Source organism: Saccopteryx leptura, chromosome 5, assembly GCF_036850995.1.
Source record: "Saccopteryx leptura isolate mSacLep1 chromosome 5, mSacLep1_pri_phased_curated, whole genome shotgun sequence".
Classification (NCBI taxonomy): Eukaryota; Metazoa; Chordata; class Mammalia; order Chiroptera; family Emballonuridae; genus Saccopteryx; species Saccopteryx leptura.
Window position 1 is genome coordinate 144,606,549 of NC_089507.1, and position 17,190 is coordinate 144,623,738.

General features: G+C 53.6%; 1 protein-coding gene across 2 annotated transcripts in view; it reads right to left on the minus strand.

The window, feature by feature from the left end:
• Positions 1-17,190, minus strand: part of PXDN (peroxidasin) — a 67,668-nt gene that overhangs the window by 38,040 nt on the left and 12,438 nt on the right. For both annotated transcript variants that reach the window (XM_066385785.1, XM_066385786.1), the window contains exons 2-4: positions 5,631-5,702; positions 4,862-4,933; positions 237-308 (exon numbers count right to left, since the gene is read on the minus strand). In XM_066385785.1, the coding sequence (XP_066241882.1) occupies positions 237-308; positions 4,862-4,933; positions 5,631-5,702 (216 nt within the window). The remainder of the gene's footprint in view (positions 1-236; positions 309-4,861; positions 4,934-5,630; positions 5,703-17,190) is intronic.

Sequence of the window (17,190 nt, forward strand, 5' to 3'; positions counted from 1 at the left end):
GGTGCAGGTACAGGGCCTGGGGAACAGCAGAGACCAGGAAATGTCTACCACGGACAGACAGAGTTGGATGGACTACCACACTGACACACTGGGCAGTGTGGGTGGTCGCTGGCATGCATGTGCTCCCGACACACCCCACAAGTACAGCATGCATCATGCAAACAGTCTGTGTTCAGGCGGGGGGGGGCGGGGGGCAGGCGAGACTGAGGGAGCAAAGCACACATGTGGCCACTTACAGTTGTTCTAGAGAGGACAGTCCCTGAAACGCTTGCCTGTCAATCGACTGGATCTCATTCTTGTACAGATAGCTGAAACAAGAAACAGGGGGTTAGAGCCGCCTGGGGGCGGACAGTGCCTCGGCACGGGGGCGTCATGCTCAGGGCCATCCTGGGATACAGCGGGGACCTGGTGACCACAGAGCCTCGTACACGCTCCTCCCCGTTTCCAGAGGAAAATCGCAGTGAGTCATGAGGACAGGTGTCCAACCACACCTGTTGTGTCTTCAGGAAAATCACAAGTGGCCAGCCTAGACAACTCATTTGCTTAAAACCCTGAAGAAAACAAAACCATTTCCCTGCTAACTGGTAATATGCATTGATTGAAAGATTTTAGGACCTGGCCAGCTGGCTCAGTGGTAGACGTCAGCCCAGAGTGTAGAAGTCCCAGGTTCAATTCCCGGTCAGGACACACAGGAGAAGTGCCCATCTGCTTCTTCACCCCTCCCCTTCTCCTTTCTCTCTCTCTCTCCCCATCCCTCTTCCACATCCATTGCTCAACTAATTCGAGCGCATCGGCCCCCCACACCGAGAATGGCTCCATGAAGTCTGCCTCAAGCACTAAAAATAGCTCTGTTGCAAGCATGGCTCCAAGTGGGCAGAGCATGGGCCCCAGATAGGGGTTGCCAGTCAGGGTGCATGAGAGTGTTTGTCTCTCTATTTCCCCTCCTCTCACTTGGAAAAGAAGAAAAAAGAAAAAAAAAAAGAAAGATTTTATAACTGATACATTTTAAAATATCCAGAAATAGCCTGATCTGTGGTGGCGCAGTGGATAAAGTGCTCACCTGGAATGCTGAAGTCACTGGTTCGAAACCACCGGCTTGCTTGGTCAAGACACATACAAGAAGTATGAATCAATGCTTCCTGCTCCTACCCGTTTTTTTCTCTCTCCTCTCTCTAAAGTCAATAAATAAAATCTTGAATATAAAATAAAATATCTGGAAGTAACTTGGGGAGTTGAGAATAAGCCTAGCCATGTCTGAAGGACGCACTCCTGTCTGAAGGACGCACGGCCCAGCACTGTGCTCCTGGAGCACAGCAGCAGGGACCTGGCAGGGGAGGCACTCGAGGCCACTGTTGAAATGGCCTCAAAGCTAAAAACACCTTTTCTGTTTTTAAATGGTTGTAAGTTTCAAATGAAGAATAATAGTTCAAGACTCGTAAAAATTACGTGAAAGTCACATTTCAGTGTCCCTGATGTTCCGTGGCACCTGGCCATTGGCTCGTTTAGAATCCATGGTGGTGGCTATATGTCTTCACATCCCTCAGGGTCTCTACTTGGCCCTTCTCAGCCTAAGCAGGTGAGTCCTGGTGGACGACCCGCGTGGTGGACCTGTCAATCTGTCTCGGCAGGACTTGGTCTCAGCACAGACCTGAGGGACCCCAGAGTGTCCTGGAGAGTCCACGAGTCCTGTACTTGGACATCCGCCCTGGGCGCCTCCCCAGTGCCCTGCAGACAGGGGACAGATCAGACCCACTCTGTGCTGCACTCTGACCTCAGACAAGAGTGTCTCTTCAAGTCAGCCCCTTGGTGACCTTATCTAGCTAAGAAACAACTTCCCCCTAACCTTGTAACACCACAGACCTCACTTTCAGAAGGACAATGTGTCTTTAGTGTATTTTAATTAATAACATGGGTACAGGGTCCTGATTCACGGACCTGCCCTGCTGTCTTTAACTGTTAACAATCCACCACAGTGGTTCTCACCCCTGCTCTGGGCGCATTTGCTGAGGTGACCTCACGCAGAACTGTGAGCCTGTGCACAAACCAGCCGGGACCGCCCCACCAAGTGACATCCCTGAGCCCGCGGCCATGGCCGGGCACAGCTCCTCAGCCTGCTATGCAGCGTGACTCCTGGCTGCGCTAACTCGCCGTGAGGTCCTGAACAAGAGAGTGCCCTTCCCGCCTCGGCGTCCTCCACGTAAAGCAGAGAGGATGGCGTCACCTTACAGAACCACTGCAATTAAATCACTGCACACAAAGCGGAGAAGACGGCCCGGCACATGGAAACGCTGGTGCAGGCGTGTGTTACGGCTCACAGATGGGGGCGTTTGTGCCATTTCCTAACCAAGCAGAACGTCTCTACGACCACCAGTCTGCACGCACTTTTAAAAAGTGAGAGTAAAGGAATCTTTTGAAAGAGTGTACAAAATGATGAGACCAAACTAACATGTACGAATGCATGTCAACAAAGACACTGGAACGTAACCGTGTTCGTAAGAACAACTGGATACTGACCATCTTCTAATAACAAATCATCAACAGTGTTCTACCGTCTCAAGAGTAGACTTCATCACGATGAACTACTAACTCAGGGGAAGGGTCCACCTCTTCCTCAAAGTAACTGGGATTCCAGCAGATAGGGAACACTCAGCTGCTAAAAGTGGACTTTGGCATGGAGTGACCTCAGCAGGCTGGAATAATCAATACATTTCGGGAGACTTTTCACATATTGAAATTACACCCTCACATGGCCCCTACGACAGAGTTTACCAAAGGCACTGCCCCTGTGGGCCGAGGGGCTTGGAGAAGAAAGCCAGGACTCGGGAACAGAGAGATAACAGGGTCCCCAGGACCCCTTCTGATCACTGCCCATCCCTGCTCATCACAGTCCATGCCCTCCCTTCATGGACCCCGCTCCACCCACCTCCACTGCCCAGGGCTCCCACCAGCACTGCCGTCACGGGCGTGTTAGGTACAGTGTCTGGGAGCAAGCTACCAGTGGACAAAGTTTTAAAAGTATCATTGAAAACAGATTGCCCTAAGTGAAAAACAAAGTATCCCAGGTGTTGGCGCAGTGGATAGTGTCAGCCTAGGATGCTGAGGACCCAGGTTTGAAATCCTAAGGTCTCTAGCTTGAGCGCGGGGTGGCTGACTTGAACATGGGATCAAGACATGACCCCGTGCTCACTGGTTGAGCTTGGTCACTGGCTCAACTGGAACCCACCACCCCCATCAAGGCACATATGAGAAAACAATTAGTGAACAACTAAGGTGCTGCAACTAGGAGTTGATGCTTCTCATCTCTCTCCTCTCCTGCCTGTCTCTCTCTCTCACAAACAAACACAATGTATCCTAAACTCCTTAGCATTAAATATATTTGCAACCTAAATAATAGGCTGCACTTAAGTAATTCCAACAGAATTGAACACAAAAGGAAAACAAGCTGCCACATGCTGGGGACGCTAGCGGAACTGGACCGAGCATTCTCCTGGAGCTAGAACCGCACAGCACATACAATTAAGAGAAGGTAGCAATAGAGCAAACAAACGAAAACTAAAAAATAATAGGAAGCCTGCCCCTCACTTTAAAAATGGGTAATAAGACTTAGTGTTGTTCACACAGAATTACATATTAACACACTGTGCCAAAAAGGGTGAAGAAAATATCTACACACAACACTTTCAAATACCTTCATTTGGGAAGATATATTCCAGTAAGTAGAGCTATAAAGCTAGCTCTGTAGTTAGCAACCACTGACAGCTAAAATCAAACTGACTCTAAAATACACCAACTCTGACAATATGACTTTGTTTTAAAAATCAACATATGTTCACATATAACATAAATTCCCCCGCCCTCATCCCCCCCCCCAAAATCACTACTATAAATCCCTCATTAAAATGGCTCTATTCTGTGTGACCTGTGGTGGCACAGTGGATAGAGCATCGACCTGGAACACTGAGGTCATTGGTTTGAAACCCCAGGCTTGCCGGGTCAAGGCACCTGTGGGAAGCAACTACTATGAGTTGATGCTTCCAGCTTCTCCCATCACCCTCCTTCCCCCTCTCTCAGATCAATAAATAAAATATAAAATAAAAAGGCTCTATTCAAAAAGCTATTTAAGTCCTAAAAGTAAGACTTGTCTTGCCCCAAGCATGTGACAGATACTCCTAACCTGCCCAAATCGGGAGCACGCCAGCAGTGATGTTCTTTCTGCTCCAGTTTTTCAGTAAGTGCGCGAAGGCAGGAAAACAGCACCTCCCTACACGGTCATTTCCTAAATGCCAAACTCACTTCAACAAGCGGATGTTTTCAATGCTGATAATTAATCACAAACTATTTTTAAAAGTAAGGTAAAATAGAACTACATCACAACAAGAAGAGGGGATCGCCCAGAGGAACGTGGGGTAACAGGAACAGAAGTCGCAGACATTCCAGAGGGTTTCACCCACGCTGGGAAGACAACTCAGAGCTGTGCTGGGAGCTCCTATTTGACCAAACGTGTCAGCTACTGCCCATACCGGCCACTGAGCGTAGTAGCCACCCCCACCCCAACAGTGTTCCATCTAGAATGGTTTTCAGAGGCTTACATCTTTGAATTTTATTCACCCGACTTTATAGGGTTAGTAGCTAAACAAACAAAAAAATAATGGCACTTTACACTTAGGACAACTCATTTAAAACAACAAAAACAACAAAAAAAAACCAGCCAAAATGTGACTCACCTTCTGAAAAGGAAACCTCTTTAAAATGGACAGATTTATAATCATTCATAAAGAAGGCAGCATTTAGCTCAATTATTAAATAGCCCAAACATAAACAACGTAAAGCTTTGGAGTGAAGAAATGATGATTAAACTTACAGGTATTTTAAATTCTCCAGGTCTTCAAATGCCCCACTGGGGATGCTCTTGATCTGATTGTTGTTGAGAAGCCTGGGAAAGAAAAGTTTAGTTAGAATCAGAAACACAACAGCACATGGGCTTGGTTACGAGAAAACATTCCTACAGCCCCGGAAAACAGAGACGGTTCAGCTACAGATGTTAACATCAATGTGCGCTAAATGCTAAATTAACACGCAAAAAAACAGCACTTTCATGAAAGGGGCTGAACCGTCATTGATTCCAAGTTTTCTCAAGAAATGAGTGTCTGCCTGGCCTGTGGTGGCACAGGGGATAAAACGTCGACCTGGAACACTGAGGTCACCGATTGGAAACTCCAGACTTGCCTGGTCAAGGCACATATGGGAGTTGATGCTTCCTGCTCTTTCCCCCATTCTCTCACTCTCTCTCTCTCTCTCTCCCCCTCACTCTCTATATATCTATGTCTCTCTCCTCTCTAAAAAATGAACAAAGTCTTTAAAAATTTAAGGAAAAGAAAAAGAAATGCGTGTCCGTGTCCCCCCACCCAAACCTGTATTGCCTTCGATGACAGTGTAGAAAGAACCCCCCCCCCCACACACACACAACGGTGCATCCCTCTGTGTCCTGCTATCTCAGCCAGGACTGTGGCCACTGCGGGGACACAAGATCACGCCATATGCGTCACCAAGGCCGGCCCTGTCCCCAGCAGTATCAGAACTGCAGGGGCATGCTGTTCCCTGCTGGTCACCTGCTGCGCGCTGGGACTTACAACGTATTCAAGTTCCTCAGCCTCCTGAACGTGCCGGGCTGGATCTCCCTGATTCTGTTAAAGCGAAGGTCCCTGGGAGGGAACAAGAAATATGTCACAGAGACATCGGTGCTCAGCGCCACGCAGTTCGTTTGGCAATCTCCATTTTCTCAACTGTGAGGGCGCATTTAGAAATCAGAACTGCGCAGTTCATTCCTCAGATGCACCAGCCCTGGCGGAGGCTACCTGCATGGCCGGGCCCCACAGTCACGTGTCAGAAGATTGTTGAAGCGGTAATTCTGGGGGGATGAAAATTACTCCACTTCCCTGCCCAGCCACCTGAAACCCAATGCCAAAGTCTCTAGACAACAAGCACAGCCTCGATGTGCAAACACGTCAGAGCTCATGCCAGGAATTTCACGAGCCGGAGTCCCGTGTTACCAGCTAACAGGGCAAATGGTCTCCTCAGCGTGGAAGTTCAGACTGAGGTCTCAGAACCTCACAGCTCACAGCTGGGGGGAGGAGGCCGAGACTCAGATTCCGCCCCACCACCTCTAACCAGGGCTGCTCAATATGCCTAAATGTGAATGGTGAGACCAGCTGTCTGTTCTTCGGGGACAAAGAAAGGACCTGAACTTGCCCAGGACGGAAGCAGAGCACACGCCACGTCAGCAGAGCATGAGCCGCCAGCTGACCCAGGGGTGCCTAGGCACGTGGGCGCTGCGGGCCCCTTCCTCGGGCTGAGCGAGCGGGTCTGAGCTGGCGCCATGCGCTCAGGGACAAAGGCACGCAGAGAAATCTGTGGTGCCCTCCAGCTCAAGTTAAAATAAAAAATTTAACAAGTATGAAAGTCTCTGAAAACCAAGACCACTCACTTTCTTTATCAAAAAGCCTTAAAAAAGTTAAAGTTCCTTACTCATACATCAACCCAACCCAGTCCAAGAGGAATGATTTACAGGTTCAACTGTGTCCCACCCCACAAATTCTCACATTGAAGTCCTAACCCCAGTGCCTCAGAATGTGACCTTATTCGGAGACGGAGTTGTGACAGAGCTGATGAACTTGGAATGACATCATCAGGGTGGGCGCGAATCCACTGTGACTCGAGTCTTACAAAGATGGGAGCTTGGGAGATGCAGGCAGGGGGGGAACGCCAGGTGAGGATGGGGTTATTCTCCAACAAACCAAGAACACCAGGAATGGCTGGCCGACCACCAGAAGCCGGGGAGGATGGAACAGAGTCCTCCTGTGACCTTGAAGGGGACCAGCCTTGCCAACACCTGACCTCGGCGTCCCAGACTCCAGGAACGAGGGCCCCATGCTTCTCTGTCACTGTCTCTGGAGGCTGATCCGAGACCCGGGGGCAGCATCTGGTCCTAACCACGAATGGCTGTTTCTCATATGACACTTCCTGAGTTCGTTTAATGTTCACTATCTTTTCAAGAATGGGGTTATTTTGAGCCCATTTAGTAATTGTAAATGATTTAGAGACATGGTTCTGGTCTGAGGCAGTAAGAGGCTTCTCTCAAGGGTGTGTCTGAGTCACTGAAACCCGCTGTGTCTGGTTTCAGAGTCCACAGTGAAATGTGCGTTCGGACGTCTGCCTCCCTCCTGGTCCAAGTCTCGGGAAGGGGGGTGGCCGCCTCTCTTCCCACCCAGTGCCCCGTGCATTGTCTGATCCGAGGTGATGACCCTTCCAGTTTGCTTCTGTGCTGGCCCCCAGGGGCACACCTCCCCTGCACAGACAAGTGTGTTTTTAAACAAATGAGAATGTAATTTATGCGGCCGTCAGACACTGGACGGGTCTCCACATGGAAATGTGCGGAGGATCAGAGCACTGATGAGCCGCATGGACCCCAGGCCCCTAACCCACGAGGGAAGGAAAGCTGAGACGTGGGCACAAACCCAAGTGATGGGAAGCAGCTCTCTCACCTCGAGTAACAACCCTGGGGTTCACAGCATGGAACAGAGGAACCCCGTGCCGACACCAGAGACAGCGTCTCTGGAGTGCTGGCCGCGTGGAAGCAGGTCGGACGTGTCATAAAACAAATCCCAACACATTTAAAAGAATTCAAATCACACAGAGCATGCCTTCCAGCCACGATGGAATCCCATGGACACTGGAGAACCCCCGGAACAGAAGGGTGCAGAGCCGCGGGTGAAGCCAGAGCGGAGCTGAGAGACCACAGCTCGGGGGCAGGCCATCCTCACAAAAGAGCCAACGCCCCCCGTCAGTAGCATAAACGCCCACTCAAACTGAAATCCAAAGGTAAAACACTAGAGTCACCTAAAAGAATTATGAAGAAGATGAACAAAGTGGGAGGAACTGCAGTCCCCAATGTAAGACTCACTATCTTACAGCGACGGTGATGGAGACAGAGGCGCCCGGGAACGGGCACAATAGGGGTCCAGCTGGAGGTGGTGGACTTGTCTAAAGGTTTCCTGGTTCTCTGCGTAGGGCCCTGCAGCCTGGCGCCTGGACGTGGGACTCTGGCCTCCAGAACAGAATACATTTCTGCTGTTTTAAGTCAAAAGAAAAACTACCCCAAGCTTCCCGTCCAGAGGGAGGCACGACCGTGGTCACCCACAGCTGCAGCTCCCGCTCCCCCAGGAAAACCCCAATGACAGAGGGGACAGCAGCAAGGACAATGTGGAAACCAGAGAGCAGACCAAGGAGGGGTGAAGAAACTTGGCCACTGAAAAACAAACTTGAGCCGGGGGGCTGGAGAGGCTGCAAACCAGCTCCCATGGTCGCCAAACCCACCCCAGGCCTGAAGGCAATGCCCACAAGCTGCAAGGAAGGGGAGCGGGAGGGGCCCCGGACAGCAACCCCAAGGCCTGGCTCTGAGCGCCCGCGGGGGCCAGTCCCCATCCAGGTGCGTGGTCATGGAGATGCCAGCAGGTCTCCACACCGCACGTGTGAGATGCAATTCACTCAGTCACTGATAAACCCGCACACTTGACTATGTGTTAGTATAGGAATACGTTTAACACACAGGCGTTACAGTCTCAGTAAAATTAACCTGTTTATAATTTCTTATTGAAATGACAGGAAAATTAAAAATTCTGATTGGAGTCACATTCCGTCCCCCCTGGACAGCACTGGTCCCGGTGAATGGGGGAGATTTCACTACCTGTTGACAGTCAGATGGTTCCCCTCTCAGACAGCTGGAAAAAGACCCCACACCTGGCCAGCCCAGGAAGACCAGGCATAGAGGGCCCCTTTTCCACAAAAGGGGGATCTTAGCGGAAGAATTAAAATGATAAAAAAAAACCCACATTGAGATTCTAGCACTGAAAAACAGTAGCTGAGATGAAAGACTCACCGTGTGGACGTAACAACAGGGCAAATACTGCAGGGAAAGGAGAGTGACCGTGAAGTGACTGAGCCGGAGAAGAGGGTAAGGTCCACGCACTGGACAGTCAGTCACACGTGCAGACACCCACGGGGACCGCCACCTGCAAGCTCAGTGGATGGCAGGGACCCATCTGCTGGGCTTATTAGGTGGGGATGAGGTGACAATCTCTGGCTTAGGCAGTGTCTACTTAGAAGGGCTCGGTGCAGCACAGGAAGTCACCCAAGGGCTCCTAGAAAGGACCATTTTAGGGCAAGATCACGGTGAACATCATGGTCCATTTCAACTTTATTTAACCACAGAAGTGACCAGAGGGTGGGGTGGGGTGGGGGTGGAGACAGGGTGTGCCAAGGTGGCTGGTGCGGGAGGGAGGGAAGGAGGGAGGAAAGGAGGAGAGAGAGGAAGGAAGGAAGAGAGAGAGAGAGGGAGAGAGGGAGGGCGGGAGGGAGGGAAGGGAGGTAGGAAGGGAAAGCAGGAATCCCTCCACTTGGCAAAGAAGAACTCAGCACCTAAAATGCCTGGGAAACCTGCCTATGGCCACCCTCTGTCCACTGTCCATCAGGAGAACCGGATGGGGTACAACAGCTGGGCTTCCTGGGCTGTAAACCAGATGCTGCGGCGGGAAGCACGTCAAGAAGCCTCTCTGCTGCTTGCCAGTGGAGCTCACTGGGTGCATCCCTCCAGAGGCACTGACGTCCACGTCCTTCCAAGTGCCTGCGCTGCTCCGGGCCCGGCAGGCTGGAGGGGAGCCAAGCACAGCTCTTAACAGTGAATCACGGATTCTGCACATCAGTTCCAGAAAGAGAACCTGCATGGGTTTATTTGACATTAAAAAGCCCAGCAGCGCCCTGGCTGGTTGGCTCAGCGGTAGAGCGTCAGCCGGCGTGTGGAAGTCCCGGGTTTGATTCCTGGCTGGGGCACACAAGAGAAGTACCCATCTGCTTTGCCACCCTTCCTCTTCTCCTTTCTCTCTATCTTCCCCTCCTGCAGCCAAGGCTCCATTGGAGCAAAGTTGGCCCAGGCGCTGAGGATGGCTCCATGGCCTTCGCCTCAGGCGCTAGAATAGCTGTGGCCACAAGGGAGAAATGTCCAGATGAGCAGAGCATCCCCCCTGGTGGGCATGCCGGGTGGATCCCAGTCGGCCATATGTGGGAGTCTGTCTCTCTGCCTCCCTGCTTGTCACTTCAGAAAAATACAAAAAAACAAAACAAAACATAAAAATGAGCATCGTAGCAGATGCAACTCCCCTACTGATGACATGTGTCCTGGGACGACCACCAGCACCTGCTCCGCCCCGGGGAGGGCTGCGTCTCTACCTGCCCTGTCCAGTTCCTACCCAAGTGCTCAGCATGAGAGACCTGTGGTGGTGACAGAGTTGGAAACACAACATCTAACACCGGACCATGTGGTTCTCCCTTAATATCTGGCCGGAATAACGTGATGCACATTTCAGGAATGCAGCCTTTCGGACAGCGAGAGCACATTCGGCCCCTGCGCCTCTGCGTCAGGGACAGACGCTGACCCAGCATGGGAGGAATGCGGCACACTCGCTCACCAGCCGGGCTCTGTGAAGGAGCCCGCCGATGCCCAGTGTGGCAGCAGACGACTCCTCACAGCCGGTGGTGGGCAACATCAGTCATTTACGGGCAAAGCTAACGAGCAGCGACTGCGGTCGGTCACTGAGCCGTGACCCGCACAGGGGCCGCGGGAGAAGAAGGGGATTCATGGGACGCCCCTGGCCTTGCAGGTGGACTGACATCTTCAGCCGGGGAGGGCGGACCCAGGGGGACGTCAGGTCAACAATGGCTGGTGCTCAGGCCATTCAGGGAGATCAAGGGGGTCAAGGTTTGGCTCAGGGCACAGGAGCCCAATGTGCCCATCAGACCTCCAAGCGCAGGTCCAAGCCAACGTGCAGGTCTGCAGCTCAGGGCGGGGCCCGGCACGGGCACACAGCTGCTGGCAGAGCTGGAACACACCTGAGTCACTGGGATGAGCTGGAGGATGATCGGGATGCTGTGCGGCCTGGAGGGGGCGGTGGGGCAGGAAGGACCAGCGGAGCGCTGACCCTCGCTGTGACACTTAACCAGAGAAACTGCTTTGAGTTCAGGTCTCTCCCCCAAACCTGGTACTGACACAGCTAATTTTTAAAATGCAATTCAACTCAATTCAAAATACCTGAGTAGAGCTGGCAAGACGCGTCACCGCCAGAACTCCCAGAATGTTCACTCACGACCCCGCCACACCCCTCTGCCCCCCGGGTTCCCCTCCCACTTCTCACTTTCGCAAAGCATGAGGCAGCCTGAGAAGCACACAGAACACAGCAGACGGGCAAGTCCAAGGCATCAGGGGGACAAGGAAACAAAGACGACGGAGAAGAGGAGAGGAGTGAGGGGCGCCCGAGGACGTGAGGTGGGCTCTGGGCGGCCCATGCGGAGAACACCTGGCCAGCACAAGGTTCGCTGGCTCCACAAACATCCCCCCCCCCCCACCCCGTGAGGGCTCAGGGGGATGGAGCGGTCATTCCTGCGATGACAGGCAATTTCTCACGGGGACCGGCACACTAACACGCACACCAACACGGGCGTGCGGACAGCGGACGGCAAGGCTGGGCGGCCCTGAGGGCCGCACCCTCCCCTCCCCGGGGCCAGCAGAACATCAGCGCGGAACCAGCAGAGGCAGCAACAAGACAATCCCATCCAACATCCGCGCTCACCCCTCGGCCCCCAGGGGCCTCTCTGGACCCTGGTCTGCGTCCGGGCTGTGCTAACCCGTGGGCCTGTGCTATCCACAGGTAGAAGAGCTACACACGCACCTTCCTTACCCAAGTCACTCAAATTAAAAAAACAACACAAAACTGTGGGGTCAGCACAGAAAGAAGCGGGTATCTCAGCAGAGGCCCGGCCGGGACGCGGGTGCAGGGGACATGGGACAGCTGGGGAGGGGACAGTGATGGCGCCTCACCCACCACCGGGTAACGCCCATAGCCCTGCCCAGCCGCCCAGGCTCCCTGGTATCTCTGCACAGAGAGCTTGGGAACACAGGACCTGGCCAGCAGGGACATGCACGAGGCCCTCCTTCTGGAATGTCCCTGCAACCTGGGACATGAACCTCAGCCATGAATTATTCACCTCTTTCACTTTCACGGATGAAGCCACCAGAGTCCAAATTGTGTGGTCCACCCTACCACCACCACCACGTGGTACACGGTGGCCATGCCACCCAGGAAGGAGATGACACACGGTCTCCAGCCTTTGCCGCGAGGGGCCCATCCTGGGTTTGCTCGTTTCCCACTTCTGGCCTCAATGGACACTGTGAAATATGGCGGACATGTTCCTGAGTGTCCCAGCAACGTCATGTTGCTGCGGAAGCTCCTTCACCTGTCTTGCTGTTGAGCAGGGATGGAGGGCCCACACGCAGCACAGACCCCCGGGGCATCGCTCCTCAGGTGACACTACGGGCCAGGGGACAGACTGGAGGTTCGGCAAAGCAGCCCAGACCCTGCGCCTCACTGCATTCAGGCAGGAAGGGGACAGGGTGGGTGGGCTGCGTGCACTCTCAGGAGCCTCCCGAGGACACAGCCACCAGACAGGCTACCTGGTGAGCGAGGGGGGACCCAGGACTGGATCCCGCGCCCCTGTGAGCCCAGGGCCAGCACGAGGCCACCCTGGGTCACGTGCAGACTGTTTGCATGGCCGGCTGGGTTCCCTGCCTGTGTCCCTTTCACCCAGAATCTCAGATCCCAGAGGAAGGCCATGGGGACAGAGGCAGCTGGGTGCTGGGGGGCGGCTCACCAAGTGCTACCTGTGGTTGTCCCCCCTCTTGAATTCAAGCGCTGTGAAACCAGGGAGCTCTGTGGCCCCTCCATGCAGAGTGGGGGCCCTGTCTGCCAAGCCTGCGAGAACCGACACCCCTCCCCACACCAGAGCCAAACGCGGCCAGGGCAGGGCAGGGTGCAGCCAGCCGCACGGTCCCCATGGCAACCATTCCCTTCTGTTGCCAGCCAGACACCTCTGGTCTGCTCCGGGTCAGCAGGCATGCTGGGCTCCAGCGAGACTCTGCTTTTGGCACAGGGCTGTGCGATTCAAAAACGCATGCCACCAGGAAATAATTCTCTTCTTCTGAGTTTTTCAACCATTTAAAAATGTATAATGCAGTGCTCGTGGGCCAGATAAAACCAGTTGGCCACAGCTGAGCCCAGCCCAGGGTCTGGGTGAGGGTGCAGACAGCAAGGCCACCGGGTGCTGGGGGCCGCCGAGCTTGTTCCCCGCTGTCCTGGGAGGTCCAGCTGCGTCCAGGCTGCAAGTGTCAGGGGCACCGTTTTCCAGGCCGCGTGACCTTGTCCCCGTGATGCCGCCTCCGCCTCCCAAGTGAACAGGACCGGTCATTCGTCCAGGCACAGTGTTCCTCTAGGGAAAATCAGAACTCTTCCACAGCTGTTCAGAAAACCAAATCAGCATTTTCCCTGCTTCCCAGGCTAAAAAGAAAGCTGGACGCGTGAACCACAGGCTTCTCCCAAACCGTCACCCCCATCCCCACCCCGGAAGATCCACAGTACAGGGTTAGACCGAGGACACGGGCTCAGAGGGCCCACTCGGGTCTCTGGGACACACAGGGAGGACACAGAGGCCATGGCATGGACGTGTGGAGCCCGTTCTGCCCACTAAGTGTGTTGGAGACAACACGCAGGCTGTCCTTGTTCTAACGGAAGCAGCAAGCGCCCCGGCGGGTCCCAAGGTGTGGGAGACAGGAGCGGATGCTAGTGCTTAAAGCTGGGTTACCCCATCACAAAAACCGGATGCTGCTGTCCCTGGGAGTGAGCGTGTCTTCCATGGGGACAGCCAGGCGCAGGCCCACAAGGGTTCTGTGCAGCACGACGGGCCCAATCGATTTGCTGATGGTGTCCAGCCTGTGGTCCAGCTCCAACCCCCGGAGGCCACACAGCCCTGGCGCTGAACCAAGGCTGCGGAAACACACCCAAGGGCCAGCCTCACACCTGAGCGGGCCCCGGGGACTCCTGACCCATCAAAGGGCCTCTGGCCGCCATGTCCCTACAACCCTGCCCGTCCTTGGTCATGGTCCTGACAGTCCTCTGGCTGTGTGGTCTAAGTCAGGGCAGACTCAGCCCTCCCTGATCTGAACACAGCCACTTCCCTCAACTTGGAAAGCAGGGCCATGCGAGGAGATTTCCCTCCCGCGTCACAGTCACAGGGTGCCAGCCCGCGGGGAGTTCTTGCACCCTCTCACCCCCACCAGGCTGACACCAGCTGCCTCTCTGGCCCCTTTGTTCTCAGCTCCCAGGCCTCTCAGCCCGGGGCCATCAGATTCCACTGGCTTTAGCGGCTCTTCATCCCTGGTGACCACATTACCAAAGACAATGGCTCTACACACAAACAGACTCACACCAGGCCCCTGGGTCTCTGTGAATTCCTGCTGCAGATACAGTGGATAGTGCACTCATCTCACCTCACCTCACCTCACTTCACGTGCCCAGTGGGTCAAACGCTGAGAACCAGGTGACCCCCTTGCAGGTGTGGGAACGCTAGCTGGTACACAGTAGAGAGGACCCTGCACGAGGCTCGAACTAGTCAGGCTGACCAGCAGTGACCTGAGCTATGTGCCCAGGGGCTGGTGGGACACCTCAGGGAAAAAAACCAAAAACATGTCAATCAGATTTTCCCCAAAAAGAGAATTGAGGCCATGGGTCACCCGGGATGCCAGGGGTGCAGGGCACTGCCCACAAAGCTGATTCTGCCCTGGACCCCACGGCCGGAACAGAGGGGGAGACTGTCATCCTCAGAGAACCGCACGCAGATCGGAAAGGGAGAGAAAGCCTAAAGGGCACGTGACATGCTATCTTTTATAATAAATGAAGTAAAATATGGACAGACCAGCAGATTTTATAGTCCTACGAACCCTGACTAAAAACAACTATCGCGCGCACACACACACACACACACACACACACACACACACGGTACACACACACATGCATGCATATGCAGGAGAACTGGGGAAGGTAAGACTTTGATGGAACATTCAGTGATACTAACATGTTAAATTTTCAGATTCAACACTGTGGTTATTTTTGGAAGGTGTTCTTATCTTTAGCTAAATATGGACGAAATGAAAAATAAAGTTGCAAAACCAAAAAGGAGATATTTAGTTAAGAATAGTAACACGTCTCTAGAAAAATTCCCTCACCAGCTTGACATGCGCTTTCAGTGTTCAAGGGGAGTCCTGTCTGTCTACCCACCAACCTATTTCAGAAGCAGAGGTTGAAACCCTGACGCCCTGCTACAGAGCAAACGTGTGTCTCACTTCCTGGCCTGGCCGCCCCTTCCCTGCACACTCTGCTCCCAGGGCTCCCCGGTTCTCACTCACTCACACCAGCTGCTTACGCTCACACCTGCTCTTCACAGTACACAAGGGACTGCTCCCACCCCAAGGCCCCCCTGCAGACCTCGCCACCCCACCTCTGCCCGGCCGAGCACCCCCTTCCCAGCATCTCTGGCTGGGCCGTACGGTTCCCACAGGGGAAGGTGGCTCTCCCACACTCGACAAATCAAAACCAGCTCGTCCTTCCAAGTCCCAATTAAATGACCTCACTTCCATCCATAAACACCTCGCACGCTGTCAAGGCCTGGACCCTTGGGTTCGTAGTTATGTCCAGCATGGCCACGCCTCAGACCTTCGGACCGTCCAGCTCTGTGGCCAGCCTAGAAGTCAGCAGCTCATTTGTGTCCCCTGGAGCCCCGAACCTGGGGAGCGGCCCGTGAGGAGCATGGCGACACAGAGGGGGCGTACAGGGTCTTCCCCGGGGCAAAGAAGGGTCTAGCCCAGAGCATGGGCTGCCGGGTGCATGGCAGAAGGTCCTGGGCCCACTCTGACCCAGGCTAATCTCAGTGGGGACCCCCCAAAGAAGGGGCCCATCAGGGCAGATTTATGTGGTCAAGGTTCCCTCGCCACACAAAACACCCTCTCAACAACATTCCTCCACACGCGTGGCCCAGGCCACCCCTCCGAGTCCGCTGAGCTGGGGAGACGCATGCCATGGACGGGGGGCTGCACCTCGAGGAGGGAGCATATCGCCCACGGCCTGAGCCTGCTGGCTGCAGCTCCCACTGCTGTTGTCCATTTCTGCTGATCTGTCCTGGGTCCAGCTGTGTAGACAGAGATCTGTCTGGGTGAAACGCCTGACCATAAGTCACTGGCCAGCATGTGGACTGGCTGTCCGTGAGTCAGATCCCCGAGCAGATCCAACCAGCTCTGTGTGTGGGTGGGAGGGTTACGTGACCATCAGCAAGGACACAGCGGTCAGGGTCCCTGGAGAAACAGAACCAGCTGTGGGGAGTGGGAGAGAGGGAGGGAGGGAGAGAGGGAAGGAGGAAGAGAGAGAAACACATGGCTATTGACTGACTGATTCAATTCTTTTAAGAAACTGGCTCACATGACTGTGAGGCCGGCCAGACCAGAGTCTGCAGGCTGGGCCTATGGACGACAAACCTGGAGCCCAGGGCCGGAGGGCAGAGTTCCTCCTGCACAAGGAGGCTGGTCTTCTCAGCCTTCAACCAACAGGCTGAGGCCCACCCACGTGGCACACAGCCAACCCTCCTTTGGTTACATTCTACGGATGTTAAGGTTCATCTCATCCTGAACACACCTTCCCAGGAAACCTCTGGAATAGTGGTAGTCAACCTGGTCCCTATCGCCCACTAGTGGGCGTTCCAGCTTTCATGGTGGGCAGTAGCAGAGCAACTAAGGTATAAATAAAAAGATAGATTTAACTATAGTAAGTTAAATCTATCTTTAGTTAAATCTATCTTTACTTAACTATAGTAAGTTGTTTTATAAAGATTTATTCTGCCAAACTTAGCAAAAATCTGACATAAAGTACTTGGTAAGTAATTATTATTATATGCTTTAACTTGCTATAACTCTTGCTTTATAAATTTTATAAAGTAAAGTTACTTTCCTACTTTATAAATCACCATTACTGTGGAACCGGTGGGTGGTTAGAAAATTTTGCTACTAACAGATACAAAAGTGGGCAGTAGGTATATAAAGGTTGACTAGCCCTGCTCTGGAATGTCCGACCTAGTACCTGGACAATGTGGCCCGGCCAAGGCACCTCAGAGTAGCCGTCACAGATGCCTGGGCGTGCTGGGGTATAGACCAGTCGGTACCACAAGAATGACCATTTGAACTGAGTGGGTTAACTGAGGCTG